This window comes from Falco biarmicus, chromosome 2 (genome assembly GCF_023638135.1).
Source record: "Falco biarmicus isolate bFalBia1 chromosome 2, bFalBia1.pri, whole genome shotgun sequence".
Taxonomy (NCBI): Eukaryota; Metazoa; Chordata; class Aves; order Falconiformes; family Falconidae; genus Falco; species Falco biarmicus.
Genome location: NC_079289.1, coordinates 4,729,863 through 4,750,924, shown reverse-complemented (window position 1 = coordinate 4,750,924; position 21,062 = coordinate 4,729,863). Strand labels below are relative to the sequence as shown.

The window sequence follows — 21,062 nt, the reverse complement described above, 5'->3', positions numbered from 1 at the left end:
AAAACCCCTGCCCTTCGCCAGCAGCGCCTTGGCAAGCCAAGCCAGAACTCCTCCAAGGACTCCTTCAAGCATCTCCAGCTATGGAGCGGTGACAGCCCGACCTCCTCCTGCGCTGGAAAAAGCTAGATTACAAGTTTTTAGGGAAGAAGCGACATGTCCAAATGAAGGTTTGGGGTTGGGTTGGTTTGTTGTGGGTTTTTTTTGTTGTTTGGTGTTTTTTTAATGGTTATGGCAACCCTGGTACTGTTGTGGCTGGTTTAATGTGATTTTACATGAATTAAAAGAGAAAAAAATAAGGTCACAGTAGGTCTTGTTCTTTAATACGTTAGCAGGAAGAGCTCTGCCAATGAATTGGGTTTGCTTGTAGGCTTTAATTAACCCCCTGAGTTAATTATAGACCGGCATCCCTGACACTGCACAGCCCGCTTCGCCCAGAGGCCTCAGGACTGCGGGAACCCCCCGATCCCCGCTAAACCCGCCCGTTCCGGGGTGGGGGGGTGCTGGGGTTTGCGTTGGCTCTGGTCCGGTAACGGCCGGGGGGGCAGGGCGGCGGAACGCGAGTGCGCGGCGGGCGGGCGCGGCGGAGGGAGCGCGCTGCCGCACCGCCCCCGGTCACCTTCGGCCGCGCCGCCGCCATGCTGTTCCTGCCCGACGAGGCGCGGTCCCTGCCGCCGCCCCCCCTCGTCAATAAGGGCTCGGTGTGGCTGGGCCTGACCGGCTGGGTGTCTGCGCTGCTGGACAACAGCTTCAACCACCGCCCCGTCATCCGAGCCGGTGCGGCGGGGCTGGGGGGGGAAGGCGTGGGGAGGGGTACGTGGGATTTGGGGTGATTCTGAGGGATGTAGGGGAAAGGGGGGGGCTGAGGTGAGGGGCTGGTGGTGTTAGAGGGGCTCTGTGGGGCTGGGGAGGGCCATATGTGGAATTTGGGGTGATTCTGAGGGATATAGAGGAAAGGGGGGGCTGAGGTGAGGGGCTGGGGGGGTAGAGGGGCTCTGTGGGGCTGGGGGGGGCTGTATGTGGGATTTGGGGTGATTCTGAGGGATATAGGGGAAAGGGGGGGGCTGAGGTGAGGGGCTGGGGGGGGCTGTATGGGGGATTTGGGGTGATTCTGAGGGATATAGGGGAAAGGGGGGGGCCGGGGAGGGCTGGGAGGGTAGAGGGGCTCTGTGGGGCTGGGGAGGGCCGTATGTGGGATTTGGAGTGACTCTGAGGGATATAGGGGAAAGGGGCCTTGAGGTGAGTGACGGGGGGCATAGAGGGGACTGATAGGGCTGTGGGAGGAGGGTATGTGGGATTTGGGGTGACTCTGAGGGATATAGGGGTGGGGGGGAAGGGGAGGGGGATTGGGCCCTGAGGTGATGGGCTGGGGAGGGTGAGGGGAGGGCGTACGTGGGATTTGGGATGACTGAAGGATATAGGGAAAGGGGGTGGGCTGAGGTGAGGGGTTGGCGGGTTAGAAGGGTTACGAGGGGCTGGGGAGGGGGTTATGTGGGATTTGGGGTGACTGAGGGATATAGGGGGAAGGGGGGGGGCTGAGGTGAGAGCCAGGGAGGGTAGAGGGGATTGCAGGGGCTGCAAGACGGGGTACGTTGGATTTGGGGTGACTCTGAGGGATATATGGGAAGGGGGGGTAGGGAGGCTGCGGGAGGGGGGTATGTGGGTTTTGGGGTGACTCTGAGGGATATAGGGGCGGGGGAGGGGGCCCTGAGTTGAGGTAGAGGGCCTGTGGGGCTGGTGAAGGGGGTATGTGGGATTTAGGGTGACTGAGGGGAGACAGGAAGGGGAGGGGGCCCTGAGGTGAGGGGCTCTGGAGGCAGAGGGGGTTGAGGGGGCTGCAGGAGAGGGTATGTGGGCTTTGGGGTGACTGAGGGGCGGCAGGAAGGGGAGGAGGACTCGAAGCGAGGGGCTGGGGCAGTAGAGGGGTTGTGTGGGGCTGGGGAGGGGGTTATGTGGGATTTGGGGTGACTGAGGGATGTAGGGGCAGGGGGAAGGGGAGGATGCCCTGAGGTGAGGGGCTGGGGGTGGATTGGGGGGGCTGCGGGAGGAGGGTACGTGGGGTTTGGGGTGACTCTGAGGGATATAGCAGCAGGGGGAAGGGGAGGGTGCTCGGATGGGCTGGAGGGGTAGAGGGCCTGTGTGGGGCTGGTGAGGGTGTATGTGGGATTTGGGGTGACTGAGGGATGTAGGAGTGGGACAAAGGAGCCCTGAGGTGAGGGGTTGGAGGGGTGGGAAGGGGAGCTTGAGGTGAGGGGGTGCGTGGGATTTGGGGTGACTGAGGGGAGGCTGGAAGGGGAGGAGGACCTGAGGTGAGAGGCTGGGGACGTAGAGGGGTTGTGTGGGGCTGGGGAAGGGGGAACCTGGGATTTGGGGTAACAAATTTGAGGAATACAGGGGCAGGGGGAAGAGGAGAGAGCCCTGAGGTGAGGGGCTGTGTGGGTTTGGGGGGGAAGGGGATGCTCTGTGGGGTTTCAGGTTCTCTGAGGGGTGTGGGGGTGGGAGTGAAGGAGAGGGGGCCCTGAGGTGAGGAGTCAGTTGGTGGGGGGGACTGGAGGTAAACGGAGGGGGCTGGGAAAGGGGCGTTGTATGAGGGTGGAGGGGGACTTGAGGGGACTCCTGGAGGGCTGGCGGGGGCAGGAAGGAGCCCTGCAGAAAGGGGGGGCCTCGCCGGGGGGCTGGCAGGGGCCGTGGGAGGCCCACAGGTGCAGGTGCTGTAGGGGCCTAGGGGGCCTGTCTGCAGGGGCAAAGCGGGGAGAGAGGAGCCCACTGGGGCATGTGGGGCCAAAGTGTTGGGGGGGGAGCCTGGGAAAGCGGGGGGCCCACTGCGACAGGGGGACATTCCTCCTCCTGCTGCAGGTGTCCACCGCCAGATCCTGTTCAGTACTGTGGGATGGTTTGTTGGCTATTACCTTATTAAACGTACGGAGTACCTACATGCCAAACTGGACAGAGAGCTGTTCGAGTACGTGAGGCAGCACCCGGAAGACTTTAAGACAGCAGGTATAATAAGTTGGTATTTTCAGAAAGACCTCAGCCTGCCATAACATACATTAGCACTTATTAAACCAGTATGTAAAAGTGTTGCTGGGTTGCTTGCAAAATCTTCCTTTTCCAGCAAGTCATACTAACTGCTCTTTCTTGCTTGTTCACAGTCTAAATTGCCACAGTATTAAAGATTTTGTGATACGAAAATAGATACTTTTATTGAGCCGATCAGCTGCCTTGATGACCACCTCTTCCTCCTAAAAACTTATTTTAATACAAAAATGGCAAAGCCAAAATAAAATAAGAATAGACTAGACACGTGCCACTGAAGAAGAAATAATGAAAATTAGAAATCACAGGTTTCTTGTGAAAATCACATTTCACTCTTTATTCTTGTAAAATTGCAGTGCTTGTCAATTCAGAATAGTGTGATGAACATTCAGAAAATAAGCAGAGCAGAAGAAATAGGAATGGCAGGACACCTGAACTGCTGTTGGCTTAGAGCCTTGGTGAAGCTCTTCTGCAGCGTCTCACTGAAGTAGTCACTGAGCCCAGCAATGCAATGGCAAATTTTGGTGAAAATTGTCTATTTTCTAATACCGCACGGTTAGGTGACTCTGGATCTCAGATTGTGATCTGCATTGTGCCGTGTCCAAAGGAGTATGTAGAAATAAAAAAGCATTAATACTGAGATCTCTTCACAGGGAGCTGTGGAGAGCCCTGTGGAAAAGAAGTTACGTATTTAGTTCATGCAGCAAGCTAGTAGTTCACTGCTAGTAGCAAAAATCAGATTTTTGGTGGCTTGTTAACCTTAAGACTTTGATTCTGAAGATTTTAATATTAATCTGAAATACTGATTAGGTTTATCCGCTTCCACCCCTTGCCTCTTGCAGAAAAGAAGAGAATAGGAGAGCTTTTGGAGGATTTCCACCCAATTCGCTGAGGATTTCTCCAGCAGTGGCACATCACAAGATGAACTGACTCTGTACCGAGCACTTCGGTAAGCTGGCTGTAGCTGCTTAACCGTCCATGGCGCTTGGAAAATAAACCAGTACTCGCTTTCATGTAATAAAACCTGTGATTAAATACTTAGTGTTTAATTATTTGCTTTTCTGTTCCATTATGTTGTATCAATATATAAGTGACTGATACTTGTAATAGCATAATAACTTGGATTCAGTCCTTTTGCAGTTATTTTAATTGTGAAAATGGAAGGCTGCTCATGCAGCATATGTTTTATAAAACCCAGAAAGTAATCTGTGGAAGTTCCTTCTTCTCATTTCTCATTGGCATGTCTCCTAATGCTTGAGCATGCTCTGGACGAGCCCCTGGAGATGTTGTAGCCAGAGTCTCGCTGTGAAATTAATTCTGTCCTGCTAGCGAAAATACATGTTCTCCCTAATGAATTGCCTCTATATTTTGCATTCGGATGTCACTTTTTCCTTGCTGGTGATCAGGATCCAACCTTTCTACTTTCTCACTTGATTGTTGGCTCCTGAATCCGCACACTGAACCCAAACATGTTCCAGACACTGACGGTCTGCAGCTCTTCTGAATTTCACTACAGGGTACCTGGTGCCTCTGGAAGTCCAGATGCATCCAGCTGAGGGGCCACTCCAGGTGTGAATGTTTTAGCTAATTACTAATTTCCTGTGCTGGTTTTCAGCACCTGCCCCGGCTTCTTCCTGCACTGCCACATTCCCTGCATGTACTTTCCATGCTGTGCAGCACCTTGGAACATTGTCTCGAGCCCCAGGGATGCCTCTCACTGTGCTTGGGGTGTCATTGCCTCACCCCTGCTCACCGCCTGGAGCTGTGCCGAGGTAGGGTACAGTTGGGCTCCTCACACTGCCTCATCACCAGGGTCTGATTCCGCTCCTGGGTGCGGCTTCCACAGCACTTCAGAGCTCCTTGGATCCGCTGGTAAAGGTGATGGTGCCAGTGGAGCTCTGTTTGCAGCCATCACTGCAGCCACTGCCTCACCTCACTCTGTGCCTGTCCCTCCTGGGCCCTCCTCTCTGCTGGGGGGACGGGGAGGAGCGTCCTGAATGTGCCGCATGCCTAGGCCCCACGTTCAGCAGACCCACACCTTCTGCCCAGAAAACAGAGATCTGCTTTTGATGCCAGTGCTGTCGACGTAGGGGAGAAATCCTTTACAGCGAGGCTGGTAGGGTGCTGGCACAGGTTGCCCAGAGAAGTTCTGGGTCCCTTGAAGTGCTTAAAGCCAGGTTGGATGGGCTTTGATGACCCTGATCAAGTGGAAGATGTCGCTGCCCCAAGGTGGTTTTGTGAAAGAGGAAGACGACCATCAGGTGGGTAAAATAGAGCCCAGGGAACTACACCTCTGCTCAGACGCGTGGCTGGTTGCCAAGGTCCCGGTCCTGCTGGGTTTTAGCTACCCCTGCCAGCTGCAGGCAGCGCCTCGGGACACCTCCGTGTCTTGTGCTGCTGGCAACGCCAACGGGATACAGCCAGCCACCTGGGCACACCCATGGAGCCCTGGGCGGAGGGACCCACAGTGTGACATGGGCTGGGCTGACAGCAGGTGGAGACGGGGGTCACCATGGCCCAGGGATCTCTGGCCCTTCGTCGTGAGCAGCGCTGGGTGTCCTGGAGAGCTCTGCTGTGGCCACAGCCATGGTGCACTGGGCACCACAGAGAGCTGGGAGCCAGCTGGAAGACAAGCACCGCCACCTGAGAGCCTAAGAGACACTCGGGGTTCATGGTTGGAGATTCCACACTGCAGTGAACTGAATTGGGCAGTTTTGAGGACGGGGAAGAAGGGCGAGTGGTGGGTTTATCCAGAGAGGGGGAGCCCCCTGTGAGCCCTGCCTGGCCACCCACCTGCTTCAGGGCTGGTCTGGGGGTCTCACGCAGCCCACCCTTGGCAAGTGGCCTCGGCAACAACCCCTGCTAAGAGAGGGAGAAGAGACGGAGCAGGGGATGCTTGTCTGGGGGTGTTTGCCCAAAGCCGGTTGTGCCTGGGAGGCAGATGGCCATCAGCTGGATGAAAGAGTGATCAGGGAACTACAAAAGGGACTTGAAAAGAAAGCAGGAGCCAGCCCCGAGGAAGCAGGAAAGCCCCCAGCGTGAGGAGAGACCTTGGAGGGGCGGCGGCGGCAGGAGTCCAAGCCTGCGGGACACTGCCGAGAGCGGCTCTGCCGGCATCCCGGGCTGCAGCCAGGCCTGGCCGAGCATCCACCTGGCGGGATGCCCCGAGCAGGCTGCAGCCAGCCCCTGGGCTGACAGCACGGGGGGCAGCAGGCAGGGACGGAGCCGGGGTCGGTGCTGGAGAGGCCGGAAGGCGCCTCTGGATGGATCCCGTCCAAGCCCGGCTCAGGCAGGGTCAGCGCTGGGGCTGTGCCGGGCTGGGGTCGGGGTGTCTCCAGGTGCCTCTCTGGGCAGCCTGTCGCGGTGTTTGACCACTCCGACTGGAAGGGAAGAGAAGTCTCGTCTTATGCTCGGATGAGATTTCCCGTCCTTCGGTTTGTGCCCGTCGGCTGTTGTGCGGGTGCTGGGCACCGCTGGGAAGAGTCTGGCTCGCCCGTCTCCACACCCCCGTTAGGTCGTTGTACACACGGCTGAGCCCCCCGAGCCTTCTGTCCTCCAGGCCGAACAGTCCCAGCTCTGTCAGCCTCTGCGCGTCTGGAAGATGCTCCTGCTCCTTCATCCCCGTCATGGACCTTCCCTGGACTCTCTCCAGTGCGCCCGTGTCCCTGCCGGACCGGAGAGCCGGGCCGGGACCCAGCACCCACATGCGTCCCACGAGGGCTGAGCAGAGGGGAAGGGTGTGTGTCCCCACCCCCCACCCCCCGAGGCTGCTTACAGAAGGGTATTTTGAATTTCTTGGGTATTTAACGTTTTGGGTCACAACCGGGCTTTTTCTCTTGCCTTCCTTCTACTGGCCCGTGTGCCCGGGCCACAGCCTTTGGGTTAATTAGATGTCGCTAACCAGCTACAAATAAACCCGCCATCCCGCTGTGCCCAGCGATGCGAGCGGGAAGGGTGCTTTCCCCACGGCAGCTGGCCCCAGCGCCGGGGCCCCAGGAGCCCTTCCCGGGCAGCACCGAGGCAGCACCCCCTGCCACGCCGGGGGGCCTGGGCTGCCCCGGCTGCCCTCATCCCACCAGGGACCTGCGCGGCGTTTGCCAGTGGCAAAGCCCTTTTCTGCGACCACCCGCGCCCCTGACCAGCCGTGCCCCGGCGCGGTGGGCAGCAGCAGGCCCGTTGGGGCCGGACGCAGCCCGGGGCGGCGTGGCGCAGGGCCCTGCAGTCGGGGCAGGCAGCGGTTCCCGTGACCCGCGGGCTCGGGGCTGGCCGGCCAGGCAGCGGCTCGCAGACAGGGACCCGGGGGTCCTGGGGGATTGCCAGTGGCCCCTAAGTCACCGGCGTGTCCCTCCCGCTGCCCCAGGTCATGGACCTTTCTGGGGACATCCCGTGTCTCTTGCCAGGGCTGATGGGCCACACAAAGGCAGATGTGCCTCAGAATCCTCACACTGGCTGGCAGGACTTGTGTTTGCCCACGTTTTGGGGCACTTGCGGGTCGGCAGACACTTTTGTAGATGCCAACGTTCCCTTCCCAGAAAAGCAACGAGGGCTTCAGACCCACGAGGGATGTCACCTGGAGGAGCCTGGCGGCCACGCGGAGTAACATCGGTGCAGAGCCCCCGGGAGGTGCAATGAGATCGTCGGGTCTCTGCGGCTGCAGACTCGGCGTTTGGGCGAGCCTTGCCCTAACCTGCCATCCTCCTGGGGAGCCCGTCCCCTGGCGTGTGGCTCAGAGGGAGGAAAACGCCACCACTCCTGTGTCGCTGAGTGTCGCCGAGCTGTCCCTGGCACTGCCTGCTGTTAGATGCCCCCATATCTCTGCCTCCCGAACCCCACTAGGGCTGTTCTTGTCCTTGCTCCAACCCACTCAGCACCTTTCAGATGCTGGGCAGCCCTGAATCCGGCCCCCAGCAGCCCCTGCCCGAGCCCGTGGCCCCCCGGCCACCGGGCCTGGAGACCCTGTCACCACCGCCTGCGCTCGGGGAGGACAAGGCAAAGCCCATGCGGTCGTGACATCCGGGAGAAATGGCCTGATCAGGCGAGAGGAGATGGGAACCTCCAACGAACGCAACCCCAGAGAGGGGTTTGGGGTCCCGGGGGCAGGCGCTTGTCAGAGGCGCCGAGCCCTGCAGCCCCGCTGCCCCTGGGGGCCGGTGCCCAGGCTCAGCCCCGCGCGGGGCAGCCCCGGGGCAGGAGCCCTGATGGGCAGGAGCAAGGCGTGGGGAGCCCTGGGGCACAGAGCAGCACCAGCGGCGGTGGCACAGCGTGGGCAGAGCGTTGCAGAGAGCCCTGAAGGTGGTGGCTGTGTTGCGCGTGGGCTGGTGTCTCCGTCCCTCCCCTCTGGGTGCACAGCAGTGGGGCTCAGTGTCCGCCTCGCTGTTGCGTGGCCGGGCCGTGCGTTGGGCGGATTCACACCCTTTTGCCCATGGAAAGCGGGGACCAGCTCGTGCTGGTGTTGCTGCCAACACAAGGAAGAGGGTTTTGAGGCTGAGGGTGGTGAGGCACAGGAAGAGGTTGCCCAGACGCGTTGCGGATGCCCCATGGTTGGCCGGGGCCCTGAGCTACCTGACCGAGTGGAAGTTGTCCGTGCCCAGGGCAGGAGGCTGGGCAAGATGGTCACCGAAGGTGCCTTCCAACCCACACCTTCCCATCACTGTCATTCTTTGTCCCTTCTAATGGCCCATCATCGCACTGGAAGGGCCCCTCCCAGCAGAGCCACTGTCCCCTGCCTCACACTGGGGCACTCCCCGAGGGTGCCGGCCAGGCAAAGCACCACAGCGACAATGGCTTCACAGGGCTTGTTTTATTAGCAAAGATCGGGGAAATGGCCCTCGCGGTCCAGGTACCAGCTGGAAAAGGGCTCGGCGGTCGCAGGGGCCCATGGCAGGTCGGGGCCGCTCCACAGCGCTGCCGCCTTCGTGCCGCTCTTTGAAAATAAAGAGGAGGGCACGAGCCTGCGGCTCTTCCGATGGACTCCTGGCACTGCCAGGTGCTTCTTCCTATGAGGATAAGGCACCGTCCGGCTCTCGGGTGCTCGCAGCTGCTGCCGGCGCACGGTGCCAGCGCTGGGAGACCAGCTGCCGCCGTGCGGGGAGGGCGAGCGGGGCTGGGGAAGAGCCTGCGATGGTCAGCGATGGGGACGTCCTCTCCTTCGTGCCACCAGCACCCATCCTGCAACGGAGGCTGTCCTTAACCCCAAAGGCCACCCCCGTGAGAGACCTGGCCCACCAAGCCTGGGTCCGTGTACCCCGAAGCCCCAAAGTCTCTGCACGGAGGGATGGGATGAGTCCCCGCCTTCGGCGTGCAGACGGAAATCTGCCAGCTCTTGAAAGGGCAGTCCCCATTTCAAGGCACTTCCCAGGAGCTGGCCACCCCTGCAGTCACGCAGACCCCTCTGGGGACATCAGGCACCCCCTGACCCGGCCGCGCCCGTGGGCTCCGCAGCCCCCCAGCTCTTACCTGGCAGCCGTGGCAGTGTCACCAGCTGGGCTGTCCCTCGCTGGGGCTGATCTGCTCCAGGATCTGGCTGTACCTCCGGGTGAGGGCGTTGGTGTCCCTGGTGAGGTGGGTGAGGACCTGCTGCAGACCGGCCAGGTGGCGCGACAGGCGCTCCTCCAGCTGGGCGTCCATGGCGTCGTCGTCGTCTGAGGACGCGTCGGTGCCGGCGCCGGTCTGGCTCTGGTCGGTGACAGAGGCCAGGCCTTTCTCCACCACGGGCTTGATGGCCTTGAGGAGCTGGTAGCGCTCGTAGAGGTCCGTGTGGCCGCCCGCAGCCGGGGCCGCCCCCTCCTGCTGCGGGAAGACCCCTCGGAGCAGGCTGGGGAACATCACCTCCTGCTCCATCTTCTGGGTGGCTGAGAAGTACTGCTCCATGGCCCCGCTGGCACGGCTCCGGCAGCGCTGGCCCGGGCTCTCCTCAGGGTGCCGCCTGCTCCCCGGCCCCGCCGGGGGCTTTTTATTTATGCGGGGCTGGGGCACGTCCCCCCTCGGCTGTCCCCTCCTGCCAGCCGGCCGGCCGGCCGCGATGGCCGCGGGGACGGGCTTGGCTCCAGCCCAGCTGGGGCTCGGCCGCGCCGTGTCCCTGGCTCTGTGCCACCCGCCCGGCACAGCCTCCCCGTGGCCTTCGCCCGAGCTGGCCGGGGGTCCCGCCGCGGCCCCGCACCGGGAGCGGGGCGACAGGCAGCCAGGTGCCGGGGCCTCCCCCCACCCAGCCCACCCCAGCCCACCCCAGCCCACCCCACCGCCGGGGCACCAGGAGCGTGGGGGCAGCTCTGGCCCCGCGCTGGGCAGGCTGTAGGCAGCAGCACTGGGGGGCCCTCACCTCTGCCCCCCTTCTCGCTGCCACGCGCTCGGGGCGTGAACCCTCCGCGGACGTTGAGCAACCCCTTCTGCAGACGTATGGAAAATCCCACCGGGGACGTGCTGCAATGTGGGTCCCGCGGGGGGGGTCTGGGGACAGAGGAGCGCACCGACCCCCAGCCATGGGGGTCCCCGCAGACAGCCCTCTCCGCCGGGCTGTCCCCCAGCCGGGCAGGGACAGGCACGGGGGCGCAGACCTGATGCCGCGGTGTGAACCTCCCACAGCTGCGGCACAGAGTCCTTGCTGCCTGCAGGGGAGCGGGGATGGGGCCACCCCCCCACTGCCCCCGTCCTGGGCCAGAGGCCACGGCTGGGGCAATGGCCAGCACTGCCTGGCCCCGCGTGTCCCCGCGGCGTGTGGCAATCAGGGAAGATTGTTCTATTTAGGGAAAGGCGGCAGGGTCCCTCATCCCTTTTGCAACCCTCCACGGTGGCAGCTCTCCCACTGCCCCCACGTCTCACCAATGTGCTCTCACTGCCGCCTGCCCTCTCCCTGCTAGACCTGTCCCCACCACCCTCTTGGCCCTTCCCGATTGTCCCCAGCGTCAATGCTTGTCCTGACGTGGGGGCAAGTGCTGCACTTAGATATGCAGGCGCTACTTGGCCCTGGTTTTTTGGGTGTCTGGGCCACCACGGAGCTTCCTAGACATGCAGGGACATCATAGCATCCCCCATTTGAGCATAGGGACTTGCATCTACCATGTGGGTGGAGCTTCATCATGGGGTTTATGGGGGGGACAGTCTGCAGCCACTAGTGACAGTTGTCAACCTCTGTTGGGAGATGTCTTTCACCTTGGGGATATGTGGGCAGGAGTCAGCTCAGCCAGCCTCTGGGAGGGGGCTTGGTGCCACAACTCCGCAGGGGCTGAGGTCCCTCCCCAGCCACGTCCTCTGCCCACAGAGACATCTCTGACGCACCTCTCTCTGGGGCAGCTGGGACAGAGACATCCGGGGGCAGGTCTGGGCTCAGCACCCTGGGGCTGTGGTACCTCAGTCTTGCAGGGTCTAGGTGGTGCCACAGGGGGATCCGACTGCAGGAGGTGCCAAAGATGACACAGGGATGCTTGGGGACACGTGTGGTGGCATTTTGCACCCTCCAAGTTGTGGCTGGGAAAGGGGTCCCTGGAGGGGCAGCAGGTCAGTGGGAGGCTTGCCCGAACACGGGGGCTGTGGCAGCAGAGACCTGAGGATCTCATTGCACCTCCCGGAGGCCCTGATGGCCCTGAGCAGCCTCCCCTGGTCCCCAGCCCAGGGCTGGGTGCTCCATTTCAGCTCAGCCTGGCCCCGGCTGTGCTGCAGCCCCATGGTGGCTGTGTGGGCTCCAGCCCCAGCCCCTCTCCTGCTGCTTCTGCCATCACAGCCAACGGTGGCAGCTCCTTAAAGCCTCTCCCAGTGGGATGTGGGGGGCCCATTTTTGGCTGAGGGGATCCCTAGAGGCATGGGGAGGGTTTGGGAATGGTTCATAGACTCACAGAATCATTAGGTTGGAAAAGACGTTCAAGATCAAGTCCAACCATCAACCCAGCACTGCCAAGTCCACCACTAAACCACGTCCCTCAGCACCACATTTACATGTCTTTTAAATACCCCCATGGATGGCGACTCTACTGCTTCCCTGGGCAGCCTGTGCCAGTGCTGGACAGCCCTTTTAGTGAAGAAATTTTTCCTAATATCCAGCTCAAACCTCCCCCGGCACAGCTTGAGGCCACTTCCTCTTGTCCCATCACTTGTTATCTGGGGGAAGAGAGAGATCCCCCCTCGCTACAGCCTCCTTCCAGGCAGCTGTAGAGAGCGAGAAGGTCCCCTCTGAGCTTCCCCTTTTCCAAACTGTGCACCCCCCCCAGCTCCCCCCCCCGCCCCGAGCTGTGCCGCAGCCCCTTCCCCAGCCCCTGCCCGGCTCTGGACACGCTCCAGCCCCTCCGGGTCTGCCTGGGGGTGAGGGGCCCAACGCTGAGCCCAGGGCTCGAGGGGCGGCCGCACCAGGGCCCGGCACAGGGGGACGGGCACTGCCTGGTCCTGCTGGCCACGCTGCTGCTGACACCGGCCAGGGCGCTGCTGGCCGCCGTGGCCACCTGGGCACACGGGGGGCTCATGCCCAGCCGGCTGCCGACCAGCCCCCCCAGGCCCTTCCCCGCCGGGCAGTTCCCAGCCCCCTGCCCCCAGCCCGCAGCGCTGTGGGGGGCTGGTGTGACCCACGGGCAGGGCCCGGCACTCAGCCCTGTTGGGCCTCATACAACTGGCCTCGGCCCCTCGGCCCGGCCTGCCCAGACCCCCTGCAGAGCCCCCTGCCCCCCAGCAGGTCACACTGCCCCCAGCTCGTGTCCTCTGCAAACCCACTGCGGGTGCGCTCCAGCCCCTCGTCCAGGTCCCTGATGAAGACATCAAACAGGACTGGCCCCAGCGCTGGTCCCTGGGGACACCACCTGTGCCCGGCGCCAGTGGGATGTGACTCCATTCCCCACCACGCTCTGGGCCCGGCCACCCAGCCAGCTTGTTACCCAGCGCAGAGCACACCCGTCCCAGCCCTGGGCACCAGTTCCTCCCGGAGATGCTCTGGGAAACGGTGTCAAGGGCTTTGCTAAGGTCCAGGTAGGCACCATCCACAGCCTTTCCCTCACCCACTAAAGGGGTCATTGGTTGTCCGAGGAGACCAAGTTAGTCAAGCAGGACCTGCCTTGCATAACCCCACGCTGGCTGGCCCTGATCCCCCGGGTGTCCTGCACGTGCCCTGTGATGACGCTCAGGATGATCTGCTCCACAACCTTCCCCGGCACCGAGGTCAGGCTGACAGGTCTGTAGCTCCATGGATTTTCCTTCCTGTCCTCCTTATAGATGGCCACCCTTCTTGTAGATCAGGGGTCCTCAAACTTTTTAACCAGGGGGCTGGCGCACGGGTGAAGTGGCAGGCAGTCATCTGCGGCTGCTTGGTTTCCCGCCCCAACCCCCGGTGAGGGGGGGTGGGGGGGGTCTGTAAATACCGGGGGACAGATTGAGGACCCTGGGGGGCTGTATCCGACCCACGGGCCATAGTTTGAGGACCCCTGTTGTAGATGTTCATTCCCAAGGATAGGGAGCTGGGGAGCAACCTGGGGCTGCTGAACCTCAGTCGCCCCACAACCTGCTACCCTCAGCAAAACAAGCAGATTGGAAGGGTGGTGCTGACGCCAAAATGGGAGAGCAGAGGGACAGGGCATCTCCTGTGCTCCTGTGTCCCAAGAGCCCTGTGATATCCCTGCACCTCTGAGAAGCTCTGCAGTGGTCCAGGTGCCCTGATGTGACAAATCCCCTAAACTGGCTCCTGCACATGGCCAGCAGCACCAACAAACATCTGTACAGCACTTGCCCCCACGTCAGGACAAGCATTGACGCTGGGGACAATCGGGAAGGGCCAAGAGGGTGGTGGGGACAGGTCTAGCAGGGAGAGGGCAGGCGGCAGTGAGAGCACATTGGTGAGACGTGGGGGCAGTGGGAGAGCTGCCACCGTGGAGGGTTGCAAAAGGGATGAGGGACCCTGCCGCCTTTCCCTAAATAGAACAATCTTCCCTGATTGCCACACGCCGCGGGGACACGCGGGGCCAGGCAGTGCTGGCCATTGCCCCAGCCGTGGCCTCTGGCCCAGGACGGGGGCAGTGGGGGGGTGGCCCCATCCCCGCTCCCCTGCAGGCAGCAAGGACTCTGTGCCGCAGCTGTGGGAGGTTCACACCGCGGCATCAGGTCTGCGCCCCCGTGCCTGTCCCTGCCCGGCTGGGGGACAGCCCGGCGGAGAGGGCTGTCTGCGGGGACCCCCATGGCTGGGGGTCGGTGCGCTCCTCTGTCCCCAGACCCCCCCCGCGGGACCCACATTGCAGCACGTCCCCGGTGGGATTTTCCATACGTCTGCAGAAGGGGTTGCTCAACGTCCGCGGAGGGTTCACGCCCCGAGCGCGTGGCAGCGAGAAGGGGGGCAGAGGTGAGGGCCCCCCAGTGCTGCTGCCTACAGCCTGCCCAGCGCGGGGCCAGAGCTGCCCCCACGCTCCTGGTGCCCCGGCGGTGGGGTGGGCTGGGGTGGGCTGGGGTGGGCTGGGTGGGGGGAGGCCCCGGCACCTGGCTGCCTGTCGCCCCGCTCCCGGTGCGGGGCCGCGGCGGGACCCCCGGCCAGCTCGGGCGAAGGCCACGGGGAGGCTGTGCCGGGCGGGTGGCACAGAGCCAGGGACACGGCGCGGCCGAGCCCCAGCTGGGCTGGAGCCAAGCCCGTCCCCGCGGCCATCGCGGCCGGCCGGCCGGCTGGCAGGAGGGGACAGCCGAGGGGGGACGTGCCCCAGCCCCGCATAAATAAAAAGCCCCCGGCGGGGCCGGGGAGCAGGCGGCACCCTGAGGAGAGCCCGGGCCAGCGCTGCCGGAGCCGTGCCAGCGGGGCCATGGAGCAGTACTTCTCAGCCACCCAGAAGATGGAGCAGGAGGTGATGTTCCCCAGCCTGCTCCGAGGGGTCTTCCCGCAGCAGGAGGGGGCGGCCCCGGCTGCGGGCGGCCACACGGACCTCTACGAGCGCTACCAGCTCCTCAAGGCCATCAAGCCCGTGGTGGAGAAAGGCCTGGCCTCTGTCACCGACCAGAGCCAGACCGGCGCCGGCACCGACGCGTCCTCAGACGACGCCGACGCCATGGACGCCCAGCTGGAGGAGCGCCTGTCGCGCCACCTGGCCGGTCTGCAGCAGGTCCTCACCCACCTCACCAGGGACACCAACGCCCTCACCCGGAGGTACAGCCAGATCCTGGAGCAGATCAGCCCCAGCGAGGGACAGCCCAGCTGGTGACACTGCCACGGCTGCCAGGTAAGAGCTGGGGGGCTGCGGAGCCCACGGGCACTGCCGGGTCAGGGGGTGCCTGATGTCCCCAGAGGGGTCTGCGTGACTGCAGGGGTGGCCAGCTCCTGGGAAGTGCCTTGAAATGGGGACTGCCCTTTCAAGAGCTGGCAGATTTCCGTCTGCACGCCGAAGGCGGGGACTCATCCCATCCCTCCGTGCAGAGACTTTGGGGCTTCGGGGTACACGGACCCAGGCTTGGTGGGCCAGGTCTCTCACGGGGGTGGCCTTTGGGGTTAAGGACAGCCTCCGTTGCAGGATGGGTGCTGGTGGCACGAAGGAGAGGACGTCCCCATCGCTGACCATCGCAGGCTCTTCCCCAGCCCCGCTCGCCCTCCCCGCACGGCGGCAGCTGGTCTCCCAGCGCTGGCACCGCGCGCCGGCAGCAGCTGCGAGCACCCGAGAGCCGGACGGTGCCTTATCCTCATAGGAAGAAGCACCTGGCAGTGCCAGGAGTCCATCGGAAGAGCCGCAGGCTCGTGCCCTCCTCTTTATTTTCAAAGAGCGGCACGAAGGCGGCAGCGCTGTGGAGCGGCCCCGACCTGCCATGGGCCCCTGCGACCGCCGAGCCCTTTTCCAGCTGGTACCTGGACCGCGAGGGCCATTTCCCCGGTCTTTGCTAATAAAACAAGCCCTGTGAAGCCATTGTCGCTGTGGTGCTTTGCCTGGCCGGCACCCTCGGGGAGTGCCCCAGTGTGAGGCAGGGGACAGTGGCTCTGCTGGGAGGGGCCCTTCCAGTGCGATGATGGGCCATTAGAAGGGACAAAGAATGACAGTGATGGGAAGGTGTGGGTTGGAAGGCACCTTCGGTGACCATCTTGCCCAGCCTCCTGCCCTGGGCACGGACAACTTCCACTCGGTCAGGTAGCTCAGGGCCCCGGCCAACCATGGGGCATCCGCAACGCGTCTGGGCAACCTCTTCCTGTGCCTCACCACCCTCAGCCTCAAAACCCTCTTCCTTGTGTTGGCAGCAACACCAGCACGAGCTGGTCCCCGCTTTCCATGGGCAAAAGGGTGTGAATCCGCCCAACGCACGGCCTGGCCACGCAACAGCGAGGCGGACACTGAGCCCCACTGCTGTGCACCCAGAGGGGAGGGACGGAGACACCAGCCCACGCGCAACACAGCCACCACCTTCAGGGCTCTCTGCAACGCTCTGCCCACGCTGTGCCACCGCCGCTGGTGCTGCTCTGTGCCCCAGAGCTCCCCACGCCTTGCTCCTGCCCATCAGGGCTCCTGCCCCGGGGCTGCCCCGCGCGGGGCTGAGCCTGGGCACCGGCCCCCAGGGGCAGCGGGGCTGCAGGGCTCGGCGCCTCTGACAAGCGCCTGCCCCCGGGACCCCAAACCCCTCTCTGGGGTTGCGTTCGTTGGAGGTTCCCATCTCCTCTCGCCTGATCAGGCCATTTCTCCCGGATGTCACGACCGCATGGGCTTTGCCTTGTCCTCCCCGAGCGCAGGCGGTGGTGACAGGGTCTCCAGGCCCGGTGGCCGGGGGGCCACGGGCTCGGGAAGGGGCTGCTGGGGGCCGGATTCAGGGCTGCCCAGCATCTGAAAGGTGCTGAGTGGGTTGGAGCAAGGACAAGAACAGCCCTAGTGGGGTTTGGGAGGCAGAGATATGGGGGCATCTAACAGCAGGCAGTGCCAGGGACAGCTCGGCGACACTCAGCGACACAGGAGTGGTGGCGTTTTCCTCCCTCTGAGCCACACGCCAGGGGACGGGCTCCCCAGGAGGATGGCAGGTTAGGGCAAGGCTCGCCCAAACGCCGAGTCTGCAGCCGCAGAGACCCGACGATCTCATTGCACCTCCCGGGGGCTCTGCACCGATGTTACTCCGCGTGGCCGCCAGGCTCCTCCAGGTGACATCCCTCGTGGGTCTGAAGCCCTCGTTGCTTTTCTGGGAAGGGAACGTTGGCATCTACAAAAGTGTCTGCCGACCCGCAAGTGCCCCAAAACGTGGGCAAACACAAGTCCTGCCAGCCAGTGTGAGGATTCTGAGGCACATCTGCCTTTGTGTGGCCCATCAGCCCTGGCAAGAGACACGGGATGTCCCCAGAAAGGTCCATGACCTGGGGCAGCGGGAGGGACACGCCGGTGACTTAGGGGCCACTGGCAATCCCCCAGGACCCCCGGGTCCCTGTCTGCGAGCCGCTGCCTGGCCGGCCAGCCCCGAGCCCGCGGGTCACGGGAACCGCTGCCTGCCCCGACTGCAGGGCCCTGCGCCACGCCGCCCCGGGCTGCGTCCGGCCCCAACGGGCCTGCTGCTGCCCACCGCGCCGGGGCACGGCTGGTCAGGGGCGCGGGTGGTCGCAGAAAAGGGCTTTGCCACTGGCAAACGCCGCGCAGGTCCCTGGTGGGATGAGGGCAGCCGGGGCAGCCCAGGCCCCCCGGCGTGGCAGGGGGTGCTGCCTCGGTGCTGCCCGGGAAGGGCTCCTGGGGCCCCGGCGCTGGGGCCAGCTGCCGTGGGGAAAGCACCCTTCCCGCTCGCATCGCTGGGCACAGCGGGATGGCGGGTTTATTTGTAGCTGGTTAGCGACATCTAATTAACCCAAAGGCTGTGGCCCGGGCACACGGGCCAGTAGAAGGAAGGCAAGAGAAAAAGCCCGGTTGTGACCCAAAACGTTAAATACCCAAGAAATTCAAAATACCCTTCTGTAAGCAGCCTCGGGGGGTGGGGGGTGGGGACACACACCCTTCCCCTCTGCTCAGCCCTCGTGGGACACATGTGGGTGCTGGGTCCCGGCCCGGCTCTCCGGTCCGGCAGGGACACGGGCGCACTGGAGAGAGTCCAGGGAAGGTCCATGACGGGGATGAAGGAGCAGGAGCATCTTCCAGACGCGCAGAGGCTGACAGAGCTGGGACTGTTCGGCCTGGAGGACAGAAGGCTCGGGGGGCTCAGCCGTGTGTACAACGACCTAACGGGGGTGTGGAGACGGGCGAGCCAGACTCTTCCCAGCGGTGCCCAGCACCCGCACAACAGCCGACGGGCACAAACCGAAGGACGGGAAATCTCATCCGAGCATAAGACGAGACTTCTCTTCCCTTCCAGTCGGAGTGGTCAAACACCGCGACAGGCTGCCCAGAGAGGCACCTGGAGACACCCCGACCCCAGCCCGGCACAGCCCCAGCGCTGACCCTGCCTGAGCCGGGCTTGGACAGGATCCATCCAGAGGCGCCTTCCGGCCTCTCCAGCACCGACCCCGGCTCCGTCCCTGCCTGCTGCCCCCCGTGCTGTCAGCCCAGGGGCTGGCTGCAGCCTGCTCGGGGCATCCCGCCGGGTGGATGCTCGGCCAGGCCTGGCTGCAGCCCGGGATGCCGGCAGAGCCGCTCTCGGCAGTGTCCCGCAGGCTTGGACTCCTGCCGCCGCCGCCCCTCCAAGGTCTCTCCTCACGCTGGGGGCTTTCCTGCTTCCTCGGGGCTGGCTCCTGCTTTCTTTTCAAGTCCCTTTTGTAGTTCCCTGATCACTCTTTCATCCAGCTGATGGCCATCTGCCTCCCAGGCACAACCGGCTTTGGGCAAACACCCCCAGACAAGCATCCCCTGCTCCGTCTCTTCTCCCTCTCTTAGCAGGGGTTGTTGCCGAGGCCACTTGCCAAGGGTGGGCTGCGTGAGACCCCCAGACCAGCCCTGAAGCAGGTGGGTGGCCAGACAGGGCTCACAGGGGGCTCCCCCTCTCTGGATAAACCCACCACTCGCCCTTCTTCCCCGTCCTCAAAACTGCCCAATTCAGGGTGCTGCCTGCAGTGTGCCCGCTCCAGGGGCAGGTGCTGGATCCACACACTCCCTGGGCTCCTGGAATGGTGGCGATGGGAAATGACCCGACAGGAGAGTCTCTGGACATCTTGCCATCCTGCTCCCGGTGCGGGGCCGCGGCGGGACCCCCCGGCCAGCTCGGGCGAAGGCCACGGGGAGGCTGTGCCGGGCGGGTGGCACAGAGCCAGGGACACGGCGCGGCCGAGCCCCAGCTGGGCTGGAGCCAAGCCCGTCCCCGCGGCCATCGCGGCCGGCCGGCCGGCTGGCAGGAGGGGACAGCCGAGGGGGGACGTGCCCCAGCCCCGCATAAATAAAAAGCCCCCGGCGGGGCCGGGGAGCAGGCGGCACCCTGAGGAGAGCCCGGGCCAGCGCTGCCGGAGCCGTGCCAGCGGGGCCATGGAGCAGTACTTCTCAGCCACCCAGAAGATGGAGCAGGAGGTGATGTTCCCCAGCCTGCTCCGAGGGGTCTTCCCGCAGCAGGAGGGGGCGGCCCCGGCTGCGGGCGGCCACACGGACCTCTACGAGCGCTACCAGCTCCTCAAGGCCATCAAGCCCGTGGTGGAGAAAGGCCTGGCCTCTGTCACCGACCAGAGCCAGACTAGTGCCAACAGTGATACATCCCTGGATGAGGGTGCAGACAGCAGTGTGGAAGAGCGCCTCTCCCATCATGTCAACGGCTTGCAGCAGGTTCTGACAGACCTCACCAGAAACACCAAAGCACTCACCCGGAGGTACAGCCAGATCCTGGAGGAGATCAGCCTTAGTGAAGATCACTCCAGCTCTTGAGCCTGCACCTCCAGCCTCTGAGGTAAGAGCTTGGGGAGATGCACTGCCAAGGAGGAGCTGGCTGAGGGGCAACATACTTTGTCCTCTTGCCCCATCAGCTGGGTGGCTTTCCAGTGTTTGCATCACACCCCCAAATCCCAGGAGTTATGTATGAGTCTGCAATTCATTGCTCAACAGATACATCCTCCTAGATTTTTCTTTCCCAATTGCCCACTGGTGCAAGCTATGCCACTGAACAAAGGTCACTTTGTGAGCTCCATGTTGTCCTCAAGACTCCTCTGCTTGTAGCATAGGCAACGTCTGCCTGCTGCTGGGCAGACACAGACAATCCCAGGAACAAAAAGGGCTGAGTGGTTGGAGGACCCCGAGTTCTGGTCTCCAGGAGCTGCCAGTCACTGATGGTCCAGCTCTTTCTCTTTTTTCTCTAATGGAAAACACAACAGTCATTTTTAGGGAATGATTTGGTACTTTCAGGTCTCCAACTGTCTAAATTTGGTATGTCACCTGCAAAGAGCTCAGACACTTCAATCTTGCCCTAGCCCGGAAAGCAAACCTGTTCTCTGTGCTGGTGGGAGTTTCATCCCTGAAACACCTTGGGGAGACATCCCTGTGCCCCAGCAGAGACAGGGCTATGGCCGAGGTCCTTGTAGTGAAATGGAGAGTGTAAAAAGATGACAGCAACAACAGGGAGTGTTAACAGGGACTTTACAAAACTAACCCTTGTTTTGGAGCAATCTCAGCCAGGAATGAGGACGTCCTGGCCAAACTGTGTTCATTATTCCCACAGGGTGATCTGTTGTCCACAGCCCAGTGGCACTTCTTCTCCTGCACCAAGTCCCACCGAGGAACATCCTTCACGAGCAGTGCAGAGCTTGGCCGTCTGCCCGGCGGGTGCTGCCTGTACCATTCGACTCACCTTGCAGCCAATCCTGCTGGCAACCTTCCTGCTTCATTCTACCCCTGTCCCAGGGCTATTTCTGCAGGGCAGAAATCAGTGTTTCATGAAGGCATCTATAACTTTGAAGCGATGTTTCTTTCTGCATGTACCTAAACCCACCCAACCGGTCTCTGATAATGTATATGAAACGCAAAGTCTTGTGCAGATGTGTCCTGTGTTTCCTACCAGCTGTCACTTCTGTATAGCTGCTGTCCCCCAGCCCATGAGGATGAGGGGACCTTGGCTACCGAGGACATGCTCCAGTGCAGGGAAGCTAGCTGGGTTTCTCTGGCAAGGTGCCAAGCTGGGTTCGTGTTTGGATGGATGTTCCCCCAGCCCTCTGGCTCTGACACCTTGCA

The 21,062-nt window shown here is 62.7% G+C and overlaps 3 protein-coding genes across 3 annotated transcripts; 2 read left to right on the top strand and 1 right to left on the bottom strand.

The window, feature by feature from the left end:
- Positions 1–549: 549 nt before the first annotated feature.
- NDUFC2 (NADH:ubiquinone oxidoreductase subunit C2) lies at positions 550–4,070 on the top strand. Its single transcript, XM_056327027.1, has 3 exons — positions 550–774; positions 2,854–2,997; positions 3,876–4,070. The coding sequence occupies exons 1-3, from the start codon at positions 636–638 to the stop codon at positions 3,923–3,925; spliced, it is 333 nt and encodes a 110-aa protein (XP_056183002.1). The 5' UTR covers positions 550–635; the 3' UTR covers positions 3,926–4,070.
- Positions 4,071–8,818: 4,748 nt separating this feature from the next.
- On the bottom strand, positions 8,819–10,151 carry LOC130144048 (thyroid hormone-inducible hepatic protein-like). The gene is made up of 2 exons (XM_056327026.1): positions 9,490–10,151; positions 8,819–9,201 (listed from the first exon to the last, which is right to left on the bottom strand). The coding sequence occupies exon 1, from the start codon at positions 9,901–9,903 to the stop codon at positions 9,508–9,510; it is 396 nt and encodes a 131-aa protein (XP_056183001.1). The 5' UTR covers positions 9,904–10,151; the 3' UTR covers positions 8,819–9,201; positions 9,490–9,507.
- A 4,456-nt stretch (positions 10,152–14,607) lies between these two features.
- Positions 14,608–15,853, top strand: LOC130144047 (thyroid hormone-inducible hepatic protein-like). The gene is made up of 2 exons (XM_056327025.1): positions 14,608–15,200; positions 15,489–15,853. Exon 1 carries the CDS (start codon positions 14,787–14,789, stop codon positions 15,180–15,182), a length of 396 nt encoding a protein of 131 aa, XP_056183000.1. The 5' UTR covers positions 14,608–14,786; the 3' UTR covers positions 15,183–15,200; positions 15,489–15,853.
- The last annotated feature ends 5,209 nt before the right edge of the window (positions 15,854–21,062 follow it).